The following is a 16,496-nucleotide window of genomic DNA, read 5'->3' as shown; positions in this document are numbered from 1 at the left end:
GAATTTTGGGTCTGTTGGACTTATGAAGACCTCTACCTCATCTACCTTCTTCTTCTCCAGATAAGTCCACTTCCAGGCACCGTGGCGCAGGTGGTTCCAGTCACAGCGCCCCCCACAGTCCTGTAGGACCTGTACCGCCACTACCCACTGCTGACAATAACACGCAACAACATCAACGGAGCACCGGATTCACAATCAAAAAGTGTGTTTTAACAGCTAAAATGGGTATATATTATCAAGATTAAACTCACAAAGTCACATTTCAACTATACGTCTTTGCTGGAAGTGGGTCGTAAAGATGTCTGCTGTAAATAACACTGCTATAATGATTATGACTACAACCCTTCCCACAGTATGAGGAAGAAATCCATCGAGGAGGATTGGTGCACTCCTCCCACAGTCAGCAGCTCCAATCGTCTGTCACGGTTTCTCCCCAGCTGTGAGTCTTACTTTCCTCTTATCCTGTGTCAATAATTTGGTTAATTCCACCTCCGTTCTCCACCTCCAGTGTCAGTGGTATTTATATGGCATAGCAATTGTGTTCACGCTCGTTCAACCACATGCTACATAACAACATAACATCTGAAAGTAATTGTTTTTATTTTCTTCAATAACGATTTTAATTCTCAATCAACCCTGTATACTCTTCTTACTTCTCTCTCTTGCGTTCTTTCTTTCTTTCTTTCTTTCTTTCTTTCTTTCTTCCTTTCTTTCTTTCTTTCTTTCTTTCTTTCTTTCTCTCTCTCTCTCTCTTTCTCTCTTTCTCTCTTTCTCTCTCGCTCTTGCTCTTGCTCTTGCTCTTGCTCTTGCGCTTGCTCTTGCTCTTGCTCTCTCTCACTCTCCTCAGCAATTCTGTACCAGGAGTACAGTGATGTTGCAATCAACCGAGAAATCCAGAGGCAGCAGGGGGAGGAGCCAGGTGCTGAGGAGGAGAGGCTAGGGGTGGAAGGGGCTGGGGAGGCCCCATCTCCGTCCAATCTGTCTCCGTCTAGCTCCTTTTGCTCGTCACGAGGCTCCGCCTTCTCCCTGTGGCAGGACATCCCTGATGTCCAGACCAGCGATCAGCTGGACAACTTCAGCAACGAGGAGCGCAAACTACAGGAGGTGAGAGCATGAGGATGACATCAAGCCACATTGGGATTTAGGCAACACTCAAAGAGATGCATAGAAGTTGTGCATGACTTTTGTGGAAAGTGCACCCTCTATACATCTCTATGGCAACCATACAGGCTTTTAGCATGTCCAATTAGCCAGCTAATTATATTCATGATTTTATTTGAACTATGTGTTTCCCCATAATGTCTCATGATAATATATATACTTTTTTATATAAATAAAGCACCATGATTTTAATTGTGAGTGAGAGGTGCGCCTATTGCTTCCTAAAGGCCCATAATGTCTCCTCATCACAGGCCAAGTTTGAGCTAGTGACGTCTGAGGCGTCGTACATCCGGAGCCTGGCCATCGCGGTGGACCACTTTATGCTGTCCCAGGAGCTGGGGGAGTGTCTGGGGACCCAGGACAGACAGTGGCTCTTCTCCAAGCTCCCCGAGGTCAAGGACGTCAGTGAGCGGTATAGTATAGTAACATGACACTGATGGGAGAGTACATTTCTTGAATGTATATCATGAGATTATTTCTGTTTATTTCTGTCTTGTTTTTTCGCTCAGTATTTGGGGGTTCTGTTTCTCTGGCTTTCAGCATCTCTCTATCTTGATTACTCACTCTTTTTGCTCTGAATTCTTCACTTTCTTTGTTTCTCCCTCTCTTCCTCTCGCTCTCTCTTCCTCTCGGTCTAGGTTCCTGCAGGACCTGGAGCACAGGTTGGAGGAGGACATCTTGCGTTTTGATGTATGCGACATCGTCCTGGCCCACTGTCCCGCCCTGCGAAGGGTCTACCTCCCCTACGTGACCAACCAGGCCTACCAGGAACAGACCTACCAGCGCCTGTTGTGAGCCATCTTACTTTGTGTGTATTTCTATTGGTCTTTGTTGCACATTCGAGTCTGTAAGTATGATGCTTGGAAATGACCGTATGTCACTCAGTGCCTAGTACACACACTTAAATAGTTGCTTTATACATATGGATTGGTTGGTTAACCCATAGAGGGTGTGCAGGTTTCTGTTCCAGCGCAGCACTAACACACCTGGTTCAACTAATCAACTAATCATCAAGACCAAGTGCGTTAGTGCTGGGTTGGAACGAAACCCCGTAGCTCTCAAGGGTTCGTGACCATGGATATACACTACATATCCAATTCATTCCAGTGAAGGTTTTCCGACTATGTTGCTTGATTTTAGTGTTTTGTATTTCTCTGTAGACAGGAGAATGCTCGCTTCCCAGGTATCCTGGCTCGTTTGGAGGAAGACGCCATCTGCCAGCGTCTTCCCCTTGCCTCCTTCCTCATCCTCCCCTTCCAGAGGATCACACGGCTTAAGATGCTGGTGGAAGTACGATATAGAGCGCCCCTGTTCACCATAAAATTCAACTATTCATGACTGGCTGTAGGGACAGAACATTACTCTACCTTACATCAGGTTACTGACCAGCGAATAGGCCAGTACACAGCACTAAGTTTTTGCAGTGCCCAGAGGTGAAAGATCCAAAATGTTCTATCTTCCTTCTATCTTATAGAATATCCTGAAGAGGACAACACCAGGCTCTAGGGGTGAGGACACAGCCACCAAGGCCTTCAATGAACTGAAAAAGGTAACAGAAAATATACAAAATACTTTCCGCACATTTTTGTGGTCACCGTCCCTTCACATTTCTCACTGTCAATCGTGAATGCTAATTCTTCAAGTTTTACCAGTAAAACGTCCATGCAGCATCTGCATGCCAACCATTTGATCACAATCAGTTTCATGGGAATATGCATTTGGGTCTTCTTGAGTTATGTACAGTGCTGTTTCGAAATGCAGTGTTGTTTTGAAATTATGAACAGTGAGCACATTTTTGAGTAGATGGTGTTAACAAACTGTAGCATAGGCCTACCTGTGTTTTGTTTCAATCAAAGCACATATTTTTCCGCATGAGTAAAAAAAAAAAAAATGAGGTGGTGTTTTTTGTCTTACAGTAACATTATAATATACTATTATATTCGGTTGTGTTATGTCGAGTGCTGTCATCTTGCACGAGCACCATTCCCCATTCATCACTGAAATTCGCCAGAGTAGCCTGTTCTCTGAGCAGCCGAACAAGCAGAGCAGAGACTGTGCGTAAAGTAGAGAATCCTGCATATGCACAGAAGCTTCAGATCGTTAGTTATCGGCAAGAGGGTTATGAAGCTGGAGTGAGAACAATTTCTGGTCATTAACAGTAGACTTTGCATAGACATAGACATTGCATTTTGAAGAAACAATTCAACTTTTTTCTAATAGACTATTGTGCCCAAAACAGCTTATAAAGGAGTGTAACTCCAGTGTGCAATCAATGAAGAGGATGGAAGAGCTCATTCACCTCAATAAGAAGATCCACTTTGAGGGCAAGGTAGATGAAGACATCACTCATTAGGAACACGGAGAACATTCATTCTCAGTACACCTACTGTATGTTCATGTACAGTATGTTCCCCTTTCTTCTATGCATTGCGGGATTGGTTTTGGACAACAAAGAATCCTATTTCTTATTGCCATAGTATGGGTTAACCCTATCATGTTTGCCCATTGTATATCCCAAGTAAAGAAACTACTATGCCTCTAAACCCAGTAATAATTCATTAACTGTTCATTCATGCTAATTAATAACATACATCTCCCCGTTTTAGATATTCCCTCTGATCTCCCAGTCTCGCTGGTTGGTCAAACACGGGGAACTGCTGGAGGTGGACACACAGACCATGAGTATTTCTGGGTCAAAGTTCAAGTTGCCCACAAGGCCTGTGTATCTGCATCTGTTCAATGACTGTCTTCTGCTGTCCAGGAGGAAAGAGTGAGTACTAAATATGTAAAATGTAGAGGGAGAATAGAAAAAAACCTACAGTTGAAGTCGGAAGTTTACATACTGTACACCTTAGCCAAATACATTTAAACTCAGTTCTTCTCAATTCCTGACATTTAATCCAAGTAAAAATTCCGTGTCTTAGGTCAGATAGGATAAAATGTCACACTAAAAGTAGAGAGAATGATTCATTTCAGCTTTTATTTCTTTCATCACATTCCCAGTGGGTCAGAAGTTTACATACACTCAATTAGTATCTTGTAGCATTGCCTTTAAATTGTTTAACTTGGGTCAAACGTGTTGTGTAGCCTTCCACAAGCTTCCCACAATAAATTGGGTGAATTTTGGCCCATTCCTCCTGACAGAGCTGGTGTAACTGAGTCAGGTTTGTAGGCCTCCTTGCTCGCACACGCTTTTTCAGTTCTCCCCACAAATGTTCTATAGGATTGAGGTCAGGTCTTTGTGATGGCTACTCCAATACCTTGACTTTGTTGTCCTTAATCCATTTTGCTTTGTAAGTATGCTTGGGGTTATTGTCCATTTGGAAGACCCATTCGCGACCAAGCTTTAACTTCCTGACTGATGTCTTGAGATGTTGCTTCAATATATCCACATAATGTTCCTCCCTCATGATGCCATCTATTTTGTGAAGTGCACCAGTCCCTCCTGCAGCAAAGCACCCCCACAACATGATGCTGCCACCCCCATGCTTTACTGTTAGGATGGTATTCTTCGGCTTGCAAGCCTCCCCCTTTTTCCTCCAAACATAACAATGGTTATTATGGACAAACAGTTCTATTTTTGTTTCATCAGACCAGAGGACATTTCTCCAAAAAGTACAATCTTTGTCCCCATGTGCAGTTGCAAACCGTAGTCTGGCTTTTTTATGGCGGGTTTTGGAGCAGTGGCTTCTTCCTTGCTGAGCGGTCTTTCAGGTTATGTCGATATAGGACTCGTTTTACTGTGGATATAGATACTTTTGTACCTGTTTCCTCCTGCATCTTCACAAGGTCCTTTGCTGTTGTTCTGGGATTGATTTGCACTTTTCGCACCAAAGTACGTACATCTCTAAGAGACAGAAGGTGTCTTCTTCCTGAGTGGTATGACGGCTGCGTGGTCCCATTGTGTTTATACTTGCGTACTATTGTTTGTACAGATGAACGTGGTACCTTCAGGCGTTTGGAAATTGCTCCCAAGGATGAACCAGACTTGTGGAGGTCTACAATTTTTTTTCTGAGGTCTTGGCTGATTTCTTTTGATTTTCCCATGATGTCAAGCAAAGAGGCACTGAGTTTGAAGGTAGGCCTTGAAATACATCCACAGGTACACACCTCCAATTGACTCAAATTATGTCAATTAGCCTATCAGAAGCTTCTGAAGCCATGACATCATTTTCTGGAATTTTCCAAGCTGTTTAAAGGCACAGTCAACTTAGTGTATGTTAACTTCTGACCCACTGGAATTGTGATACAGTGAATTATAAGTGAAATAATCTGTCTGTAAACAATTGTTGGAAAAATGACTTGTGTCATGCACAAAGTAGATGTCCTAACCGACTTGCCAAAACTATAGTTTGTTAACAAGACATTTGTGGAGTGGTTGAAAAACGAGTTTTAATGACTCCAACCTAAGTGTATGTAAACTTCTGACTTCAACTGTATGTTTTTTATATTTATGGAGTTATGCTATGCTAAGATATGCTAGAATATGCTATGCTATACTACAGTATACTAACCTGTGCTATGCTACACTATACAACGGTATGTTTGGCTCATAGCCTTATGTCCTAAATGCTGGTTGATTGAGTGATGCATGGCATACATTGACAAATTCCTGTCCTTGATCTGTCTGCAGCACGTGGAAGTTCATGGTGTTTGTTCACGCTAAGATTGGGCAGCTGAAGGTGAAGGACCTCAGTCAGAAGCTCCAGGGCATCTCAGGCTTCATCTTCCACCTCCAGCTGTGTGAGGGCCAGCAGCTCAAACACCAGATCCTGCTCAAGGCCCACACTGAGTGAGCTAGTGCACATACCACTATCAATCACGATCATAATTTGTAATGGTAGTGATAATGTAAGAACTGACAGCCTCTACATGGGTTTTGTTTCTTCCCAGGAGTGGGAAACAGAGATGGATCACAGCCATGTTCCCCTCTGATTCATTGGAAGACATTGAGCAAGCCAGTGAGAATGATGGTGAGTATAAGCAGTCACATGTTGCAGTGTCACTGAGTTTCTATTGTTTAATTTACTGTAACTTGGAAAATATTGCTTCATGTTTTAAAAAGTTTTCAAAATAGATTTTAACAGCACTAAACCTTTTTCATTAATTTCGATACATTTGGTTGTTTCTCCTCTCAGATCTTTCTCAAGTTCAGTGCATCAAGAGCTACCAGGCCCAAGAGCATGACGAGCTAACATTGGAGAAGGCTGATATTCTTCAAGCCAAGACCATTACAAGTGACGGTGAGACACTCCATTTGGCAACCTCACATTAAACACTATCATAATAAGTATAAACTTTAAAGGGCAACTTCAATAAGATAAAAACATTTTACCCTTAAAGTAGTTCATAGGACTTTTCTATCATATGTCAAACCCAACGTTTCAGTGTAAAACATGTAGACCACCACAAGTGATAATGTCACTGGGTGTGTTTTCGTTTGCTGAGGTTGTCGTGTATTCTATATCCACAGGCTGGGTGGAGGGCATTCGGCTGTCAGATGGGGAGCGGGGCTGGTTCCCCAAAACCAATGTAGAGGAGATCACAAATCGCAGTGCGCGTCTCCGCAACCTCAGAGAAAACATCCGCATCAAGTGTGTCACACAGAAACTGGAGGAGGAGCCCTTTTAAGTGTCCTCTCCACCCTGCAGCTTTTAACTTACACTTGGAATGTCCAATCGTAATGGTGTAGTAACTCTCAACCCCAAATATCTATAAGTCCCAGCTTTTACGCAACACCAGTTATATAATAGCTGAGCAGTTTTAGGTGATCTGGATGTGGGAGCTTTATTTAGTCTGCAGGTGCTCATAAGATTTGGTGTATCTTGACCATAAGCAATATAGCTAAGTAATATGGTTTTCCAGCTGCATAGCAGTAATTTCCTTTCACTCATGCTTGCTATGACTGCATATTCAACTACTGTAACACAACTACTGGGACATCAGAAATCAAGTGTTTTTCTTTAACCCAAGCACTTTAATTGTCATCTTAAAGAGTCCTCTCAGCATCAGAAATAAACACAATTTCAGACATACTGTACATTCAAATCATGATTAGCCTACTAATTTACTAATGGAAAAAGTCAATTTCAACAAAACAATGTGGATTACAGAGTTTGTACATCTTCCCTGTGATTTGACAGTGAGAGCTGTTTACGCGTAGACAAAAATTAAGATGGAAGCACATAATATTATTGACCAACCACTACTACCATCTACATGTAGAAGTACACCATTCCATGGGCACATTATTATTATTTTTAAATATACCTTTGTTGGATTTCTGAGTTGTTAGTACTAATTTAAATGATTGCTGTTGCAGCATGTTTATTTGTTTATGCTCCTAGCTGGTTATTCTCTATGGAGAAAATGATGTAAATTTACATTCTGTAGATGTACTTACATGTTTAAATGAATATATGTCTAATTTACTATTATGACTGTAATTTATAAGGGCCAGGATCTGCCAAAAACATGCCATACCATTAAAACAAATATTAGAATTGAGAAATATAGATTACAAAAGACTAATAACACATGTGAGCTACTTGAGATTTCTGGTTGTGTGCACAATACTGTAAATGCTTTACCCCTGAAATAAATGCACCTAATTACATTTTTCAGTGATTTAAATGACTACTGAAAATGTTTTTTTCAATAATACAGTATGTAGGTGAAGCCTGAATGTTTGTGGACATGACATAAAGTTTGAGTTACTTGTACAAAATAAGTAGGCCTACGCAATTTGGGAAAAGTAGTGATGAAAAAAACGTTTTTATTGAGTTTGTACATACATTATCAACAACAACATAATAGAAAAGGTCATGAACAGCACTACATTTTCTATTTTGGTTTAAACAGCGATTTGACGAAAAATATTGTAAGATCAGTGCACTAAAAATATTCTCCCAATTTAGCCTATCCATTGCTATTACTGTCACTAGTGAAGCAGAGTTCTACAGACAGTAACCTACAGCATAAGAAATTTCACCAGAATCTCTTAATTTCATTGTACCAGACTGAATAATGTATGCATATACACTGTATACAGTACATGCTATCCACAATTTCAGTGTCTATTGATGAAAAGAGGCATGAGTCTTCTATTGAGTGAGGCCATTGGCCAGTGAGTCTCAGTCTTGTGCTACTGTCATTGGTTCCTGGGACTCCTTCCTGCTCCGCAGTTTTTTCGGCATGAGGAGTGGAGCCGTGTGATTTGAGGTAGCTTGGAGTTTTTTTTCCAGCTACAGTGGGGCAAAAAAGTATTTAGTCAGCCACCAATTGTGCAAGTTCTCCCACTTAAAAAGATGAGAGAGGCCTGTAATTTTCATCATAGGTACACTTCAACTATGACAGACAAAATGAGGGGAAAAAATCCAGAAAATCACATTGTAGGATTTTTAATGAATTTATTTGCAAATTATGGTGGAAAATAAGTATTTGGTCACCTACAAACAAGCAAGATTTCTGGCTCTCACAGACCTGTAACTTCTTCTTTAAGAGGCTACTCTGTCCTCCACTCGTTACCTGTATTAATGGCACCTGTTTGAACTTGTTATCAGTATAAAAGACACCTGTCCACAACCTCAAACAGTCACACTCCAAACTCCACTATGGCCAAGACCAAAGAGCTGTCAAAGGACACCAGAAACAAAATTGTAGACCTGCACCAGGCTGGGAAGACTGAATCTGCAATAGGTAAGCAGCTTGGTTTGAAGAAATCAACTGTGGGAGCAATTATTAGGAAATGGAAGACATACAAGACCACTGATAATCTCCCTCGATCTGGGGCTCCACGCAAGATCTCACCCCGTGGGGTCAAAATGATCACAAAAACGGTGAGCAAAAATCCCAGAACCACACGGGGGGACCTAGTGAATGACCTGCAGAGACCTGGGACCAAAGTAACAAAGCCTACCATCAGTAACACACTACGCCGCCAGGGACTCAAATCCTGCAGTGCCAGACGTGTCCCCCTGCTTAAGCCAGTACATGTCCAGGCCCGTCTGAAGTTTGCTAGAGAGCATTTGGATGATCCAGAAGAAGATTGGGAGAATGTCATATGGTCAGATGAAACCAAAATAGAACTTTTTGGTAAAAACTCAACTCGTCGTGTTTGGAGGACAAAGAATGCTGAGTTGCATCCAAAGAACACCATACCTACTGTGAGGCATGGGGGTGGAAACATCATGCTTTGGGGCTGTTTTTCTACAAAGGGACCAGGACGACTGATCCGTGTAAAGGAAAGAATGAATGGGGCCATGTATCGTGAGATTTTGAGTAAAAACCTCCTTCCATCAGCAAGGGCATTGAAGATGAAACATGGCTGGGTCTTTCAGCATGACAATGATCCCAAACACACCGCCCGGGCAACGAAGGAGTGGTTTCGTAAGAAGCATTTCAAGGTCCTGGAGTGGCCTAGCCAGTCTCCAGATCTCAACCCCATAGAAAATCTTTGGAGGGAGTTGAAAGTCCGTGTTGCCCAGCAACAGCCCCAAAACATCACTGCTCTAGAGGAGATCTGCATGGAGGAATGGGCCAAAATACCAGCAACAGTGTGTGAAAACCTTGTGAAGACTTACAGAAAACGTTTGACCTCTGTCATTGCCAACAAAGGGTATATAACAAAGTATTGAGATAAACTTTTGTTATTGACCAAATACTTATTTTCCACCATAATTTGCAAATAAATTCATAAAAAATCCTACAATGTGATTTTCTGGATTTTTTTCCCTCGTTTTGTCTGTCATAGTTGAAGTGTACCTATGATGAAAATTACAGGCCTCTCTCATCTTTTTAAGTGGGAAACTTGCACAATTGGTGGCTGACTAAATACTTTTTTGCCCCACTGTATGTGAGAAAATAAATAAATTTTTAGGTTATTACATTTTGGGACTACTTTTGGGGACTTACTGTCACTAACTTGATTTCTTCTGTAAATTAATCTGCTATCACAACAGTTCAAGGCTAAGCTAACTCATTTTTAGCATCCTGCATCTTCACAAAATGGATAAACATGTATGGCTCAATTGGAATCAATATATATAGGCAGAGAAGGCTAGCCACACAGTTTTTCCAACCAGTTTCATCTTTGTTCCCTCATTTCCCTTTTTAAAGGGACTGTAATGGTACTGTACCTGTTGTAGCTGGAAGATCCAGTTCTGATAGACTTCAGGACAGGTGCAGGATACCTGCAGCGGCTCCATCAGTTCACCTGCACCACACAACATACAATAGAAGTACAATGCTCTTCACCACTGTCTACAGCAACACTTGATACAGTTGACTTGCTGCAGATCTAGTCACAGTTTCAATGGTTAATTTAGGGTCCTTTTGCCTTATTATGCAAAAATGTTAGAGCAGTATGATGTACATTATGTCTGTTTTGTATTTTACCTGTTAACTCAAATTCCAGCCTCCCAGGTAATGCAGACCTCTCCACGGCTGTGATGCTTTTCCGAGACAATCTACCCTAAAGTGTTATGACAAACAGGTTGAAGTGTCATGTATTGGATCAGCTCTATAAATTACAACATCTTCTGAACTGTACATTTTAGAATGTCACACCAACATCTACTGTATAGCGGAAATTGGCAAACTAGGTAAGGTCACCAGGTTCACAATCTTTACTGTGACATTGTATCCTTGAGAACATAATTTGACTGTACCTCATATTTGACACTGAGGCGCTCGTTATCCACAGAGAGCAGGAGGACATCTTGAGGGAAGAGTACGAGTAGCCGCTCATGAAGTCCCTGCAAGAATGTATCAACGTTGTCACAGTGTTTATTTTATCTCAAGTCCACTATTATCATTATAGTTACTGTTATCATTAGCAATATGACTATTAGCATAATCAAGTACTATTATTAGCCCTATGATCATTATTACCGGTACTATTAGTATATGTATTAACATTAGCATTATTTATATATGCTTTTTTTATGTAGCAGATAGTGTAAAGAGAAGAAGAGGCGAAGTGAGAGGGTTTACTTCGCCAAGAATCTGTCCATGAAAATAAGACCATGAAGTGAGGAATTCTTGTATGGAGGTCAATAAGAGAGTGTCAAATTTGGTCAACAAAAACATTATTACTAGGCTCATTTGCTCGAATAGAAGTTTCGAAATGGTTAGGTTGTTACGAATGCACTGATGTAAGTGTATGCCCGTGGCATTTCGACAGATTTGAGAAAAACAACTTTATATCGGAGTTGTGCCTGTTGTTTACATGGGTATCTGCCCTCTCATTGGCTAGAATTGTCCCATCTGATCTCGCCTCCTCCTGACTGCCTTCCATCTTTGAGGACATGTATTTACATTGTTAGAGCGGTCATTCGACTATCTTGTCAATATAATAGAAAATCTTTGCATGGGAACTAATGATCTGTTATCTGATTTACCAATGCATTAATTGTGTTTTAATATCTTTATTGAAACAGGAAGTGACAGACAGTTCTTGAGTTGTGGCTAATGGTATTCAATGGGTTGTCACTAGTTACCACAGCCTATGCAATGGGGTCTGCCTAAATAGTTATCCGTCTCCATCATCCTCCATCATCCAGTCCTTGCTGCTTACAGGAAGTCATCCATCCAGCTGTATACAGCCCCTAAAGTTACAATGGTGGCAGCAGTGGTGCCATTTCTGGTGGATTTGTGTCTTTTGGTGAGTTTTCATCTCAGTACATTTTGGTTAGCTAGCTTCACCTACCCAGCTTACCACTTGCATAAAATACTGTTGAGCTCTTGAGCAGCTGTTGAGCTTTTGGGGCTTAGTGCTGGAGATGTAATGGATTTCTGCAGTTTTATGGTCATTGTGCCACCATTTCTGCCACCATTTGGTCCCGTGTTGCTCAGTTGGTTAAGCATGGCACTTGCAATGCCAGGGTTGTGGGTTTGATTCCCACGGGGGACCAGTACAGAAAAAAGTATGAAAAATGTATGCACTCACTACTGTCAGTAGCTCTGGATAAGAGTGTCTGCTAAATTACAATATTCCACATATGTTTGACTTTTTCATTCCTGGACAACATGCCTTATTGTGACATATTTCAATCATTTAGCATTTCTAAAATGCTGGCTAGCATGACAACTATTAAGTTATCAAGACCCCTTGAAATGGACTTCAGAGTAGTGGTGAGTACAGAAGTTACAGCGTGGGTTGTGTTAGCTACCTGTCTCTGTGTATTGATGATGTGGACCATGGATATGTATCCTGGCTGGCCCATGTGCTGGATGGGGGCCCCTTCCCAGTGCCTTATTGGGGTTTGCAGTAAATACTTTTTCAGTTCCTCTTTCTTCCAGCTCTCATCGCAGGGTACCTACAGTAAATTACAACAGAAAGTAGCTTCATATTTGGAGAGTTTCGCCAATGATAATTATTTTTTACAAATGTCCTTTCATGATGATGTATTTAGCTCATTAGTTGTTCAATTTGTGATCAACCAAAGTAAACCTCACAATTGTTAAGATAGTTTTAGATTTAACAATGACACATCTGTTTAAGATCTATAATTTACTGCAAAAGGGGGTGGTTCTTCTAGGGGGTGTTCTAATTGAATACCTTACCAGGTAAGACAGTGCACAGCTGGAGGGGTTTAGCGGTTGGCTAATGGATTTGTATCTCCTCTCCTCCATGTGGTGTATCCATTTGTTCAGCTCGGCTGCACTGGCACAGGTGAAGACTTTGGAGTCCACCATTGGACCTAATAGTGGGAGGGAGATGCTTGCCATGTTCAATACAATAATTAAACCCTTTTCTGATGGCTTGCGTCACACCTATGATCATAGCACAGCCGTGACAAACCACAAAATCAAACAGCCTTGTTTATTAATTGCTTTATTGAACTGTGAAGCTTTTCGATCCATTATGATAATAGGACTCACCACTGATCTGGAATATGTGTTGCTTGTTGGAGTCCAGTGAGGTGGCTTGGAAAGACAGTCCAGAGAGAGGCAGGATGCCCTGAGAAAGAAGAAGCAACACACTGACTAGCCTTAGGGGAATGCAATGTACATTTAAGTTAAATATTCAACATGCGTCTGTGTCGTTACAGTATTTCCCCATTTGTAAAGCAACCAACCTCATAGATAAATTCTTGATGAGAGGGATCCAGAGATAGGATCAATAAGTGGAAGGAGAACAGCACCAGATAGTGTTCACTTGTCTCCTATAGGAATATAAACAAAGAAAACATGTGACAGAACATCAGTACAGAAGTCCTAGAGTTGGGAAAGTGGGTGCTGGACAGTGAGTGATGATTGACATCTACAGTATATATGAGCATGGTGTAGAGAGATGTTACCTGTGTGTAGCTGTTGTGGAGAGACACACGGGAGGAGTGCACTATCTCTCCATACATGTGCGCAGGCTGGCCCTCCCAATCACGGATGGGCTGGTTGTATATGCTGTGGTATAGCTCCTCTCTGCTCCTGCCCCATAGCACAATCTACGGGAATAGAATAGAAGACTTTAGATGTCTCATGAAAAAATAAGATGTAGTGGAGGAGTTTACATTAGTATACATCAGTATTACTGTATCATTAATGTGATATAACAACTTTGACATAAAATGGTATGTTGACGTTTGGCACCATTGGCACCATGCATTTACACTCGCTTGCACTCAAATTATCCGGTCCACTGGGGGTTTTACTGTGTGATAAGTGCATGGCAGAACTTTTTCCACTTTATATCTTAGTGTCATTTTCATACAGACACTCTCTTTCTCTGTTTGTCTCTCTCTCTCACTCACACACACCCTCTCCTTCTCCACTGACCTCCTGATCGAGGTGTCTCACTGAAGGGTAGCGAGAGGTTGGACCGTCTTTTCCATTCCTCACAGAGAGCTGAAGCCTGCTCTCTCCTAGAGTCCATATCCTGAAACAATAATATATACTGTATCAGCAGTCAACCCCAAATCTCATTTTACCATATCCCATTTAACCATGTTACATTTACCCCACACTCTACTGTAGCATCTCACAAACCTAACTAGTCTACAAACACATGTGCAATTCCCCTGAACTGAGTGTAGTAACAGCAAATGTAGAAGAGGGATTTTTTTTTTTTTTACTGTAGACCAATTTGCCCACCCCACTTACAGCCTGAGCCCTCTCCACCCGACCAGTGTCCATTCATAAGCAGATTAAAGTGGGGTGCACGCAAGGAGCAGACACCCACCATCTGATCACCTCACATAAAGACCTGCCCTCCTTGGACCATTTATCTGGTAGTGATAAAGTAGTCACACACCCCTAAACCATTCCCTAGGTGTGGTAACAGTTCTGTTACATCTGTGTTTGTGCTTGTGTGTCTGTCTCTGTGTGTGTACGAACAAGCATCCTTGCGTGGGTGCATAGTATATGTTGCTGTTGGCTGATCCCTCATCCTCTCTCAGTTAGGACACATGCTGTCTGTGAGCTGCTATTATGATTAGCTCCTTGTTTTAATCCCCCATTCCTTTAATGAGGGGATTTAGAGGCCTGGTCAGTGTTAGACCAGGCTGGACAAAAGAGAGATGAGCGGTAGTATTGTCTGCTAATTAGCGAGACAATATCCCTCCCTCCTGTGCTTCTGCATCTGAATTGTTTGCTCTTTGGGGTTTTAGGCTGGGTATCTGTATAGCACTTTGTGACAACTTCTGAAAATACATTTTGATACATTTGAATGATTTCACCGGCCGTTCATGTCCTAATCATATCAGTGTCGCATCAATATGTTCATGTCTAAACAGAGTCCAAACTAGCGTTCTGCCTCTGTGTGTGTGCTTTTGTGTGAATGAAAACGACACAGATATATTCATTGTTCCATAATATATGCCCTCAAATGTTATTGTTTCTTACTCATGGAACTGAAGTGCTCAGAGAAAGAGGCCTTCCAATTTCATTGTCCATTTCCTAGTAAAACCATGATCAGCATCGCTTCGCTGTAAAAACTAAAGCAATATAAGATTGTGGTATTAGCCTTAGGCTATATAGTTATTCTGATTGACTGGTGCTTCAACCACTGTGGCTTCCACTATCCTTTTCAAACAAACAAATTTCAATTTATGGAAGACAGATCACTGTGGTAAACTGTCCGGGTTTATATTTAAGTCTCTTCGTCTGTGTTTCTGCAGAGTTTTTGTAGTTGCCAACATAATTTGAAACTTGTTTGTTTGAAAAGGATAGTGGAAGCCACAGTGGTTGAAGCACTATTTCTTTCACCCATCACCCAAAGGTTCACCACTTCCTCTCAATGCCTCGTCTATTGACCTTTAATCAGCCAAAACCCCAAAATAGGTACTGTTTAATAGTATTCATTCAAACTTTCCTCCAAAGCCAAGAGGCTCAGTATTTTCAACAGAGATATAAGAGAATTTTCTTGTTAATCTTAGATGCTGTCATGTGTCATAAATATATATAAAAAATCTCCACAGTCATGTTTCCGAATGAAATTAAAATGGGATTGTGAGGTTGTGAAAAGCCGAATGGCTATCGAACTTAAACAGACCGCTCTCGTGAGGGATTGATATAGTTCATGGTCTTCTGTTATACATCAAACTATCAACAAACGAAGACTCACCCTGAGTTGTCAATCTCCAGAAGCTCGATCTCATCAGGGCCCACCTCGTCAATCCCAGAATGCGCTCCTCTCTGAGTCACACTACAGCATCCCATGACCAGGTAGCTCTCTCCTCTCCTCTTGCAGCCTAGTCCAGTCCAGACAGACAGAGAACTCTTTCCTTCACCCTCAGTCCCTAGTCCTCACACTAACTATACTGTACCATTTGCCTCCATCTGCACCCATCCCCACAACTTCTGCACCGCACTAAGACCAGACAGGGGGGATATGTAGAGAGAGGGAGGGGGGATAGAGAGGAAAAGAGGACACGCCTGTCGCTTAACTTCTTAGTTCCCCCTTTTTTCTAAAACACAATATCACTATCCCTGAAATACCAAGAAAAAGGTGCCAAAGTCCCTGAGATGAGTTTAGTCAAGAAGCGAAAAACTGTGAGCAGCGTCATAGTGCACTCTTTCTTCCTTCCTGTCAGTTTGCACTCAGACCACGCAGAGAGCCACGCAACTTCGTCAGTGGTCTTTTCACTTTGACGGTGTCACAAACTTAACTTCTTCTGAAGGCTGTCAGCCTCCCTTTTAGAATTATGCAGATTAAGCAATTGGGAAACAAGAGACACTGTTGACTGTTGTTGAAAGAATCCTCCTGTTTACATGAGAGACAAAGCAGTCATAAAAACAAGCCACAGCTTCAACACGGTTGTGTGTGTATTGTGCTGCAGTTGTTGTTGTTGTTACAGATTAGAACAGTGTTGAATAGGTGTGCTAGGACCAGTTGT

General features: G+C 41.6%; 3 protein-coding genes across 4 annotated transcripts in view; 2 read left to right on the top strand and 1 right to left on the bottom strand.

Annotated features, from left to right (window-relative positions):
* Positions 1-7,777, top strand: part of LOC139557334 (rho guanine nucleotide exchange factor 19-like) — a 35,612-nt gene extending 27,835 nt beyond the window's left edge. For both annotated transcript variants that reach the window (XM_071372008.1, XM_071372007.1), the window contains 13 exons: positions 61-202; positions 354-439; positions 848-1,104; positions 1,413-1,573; positions 1,800-1,952; positions 2,322-2,451; positions 2,636-2,710; positions 3,401-3,490; positions 3,768-3,931; positions 5,795-5,953; positions 6,055-6,134; positions 6,300-6,404; positions 6,635-7,777. In XM_071372008.1, coding sequence (XP_071228109.1) covers positions 61-202; positions 354-439; positions 848-1,104; positions 1,413-1,573; positions 1,800-1,952; positions 2,322-2,451; positions 2,636-2,710; positions 3,401-3,490; positions 3,768-3,931; positions 5,795-5,953; positions 6,055-6,134; positions 6,300-6,404; positions 6,635-6,792 — 1,760 coding nt within the window. In that variant the 3' untranslated portion in view covers positions 6,793-7,777. The remainder of the gene's footprint in view (positions 1-60; positions 203-353; positions 440-847; positions 1,105-1,412; positions 1,574-1,799; positions 1,953-2,321; positions 2,452-2,635; positions 2,711-3,400; positions 3,491-3,767; positions 3,932-5,794; positions 5,954-6,054; positions 6,135-6,299; positions 6,405-6,634) is intronic.
* The window catches only part of LOC139557339 (anoctamin-7-like), a 262,338-nt gene that overhangs the window by 96,115 nt on the left and 149,727 nt on the right, over positions 1-16,496 (top strand). The gene's annotated exons all lie outside the window — the stretch shown is intronic.
* LOC139557335 (probable pleckstrin homology domain-containing family N member 1) lies at positions 7,917-16,134 on the bottom strand. Its single transcript, XM_071372009.1, has 11 exons — positions 15,725-16,134; positions 13,939-14,038; positions 13,464-13,607; positions 13,242-13,328; positions 13,045-13,123; positions 12,727-12,863; positions 12,333-12,479; positions 10,830-10,916; positions 10,558-10,633; positions 10,299-10,375; positions 7,917-8,405 (listed from the first exon to the last, which is right to left on the bottom strand). Exons 1-11 carry the CDS (start codon positions 15,817-15,819, stop codon positions 8,295-8,297), a joined length of 1,140 nt encoding a protein of 379 aa, XP_071228110.1. The 5' UTR covers positions 15,820-16,134; the 3' UTR covers positions 7,917-8,294.

This window comes from Salvelinus alpinus, chromosome 28 (genome assembly GCF_045679555.1).
Source record: "Salvelinus alpinus chromosome 28, SLU_Salpinus.1, whole genome shotgun sequence".
In the NCBI taxonomy this organism is placed as follows: Eukaryota; Metazoa; Chordata; class Actinopteri; order Salmoniformes; family Salmonidae; genus Salvelinus; species Salvelinus alpinus.
Note: the sequence above shows the minus strand (reverse complement) of the source record. Positions and strands in the feature narration are given on the sequence as shown.

Coding starts and splice junctions, on each gene's coding strand:
- LOC139557335 (XM_071372009.1), bottom strand. CDS start 15,819: ATGGGATGCTGTAGTGTGACTCAGAGAGGAGCGCATTCTGGGATTGAC. Junction 12,480..12,726: donor GCTGTGCACTGTCTTACCTG/GTAAGGTATTCA, acceptor AATTTACTGTAG/GTACCCTGCGATGAGAGCTG. Junction 8,406..10,298: donor GGATCTTCCAGCTACAACAG/GTACAGTACCAT, acceptor GCCCCACTGTAG/CTGGAAAAAAAACTCCAAGC.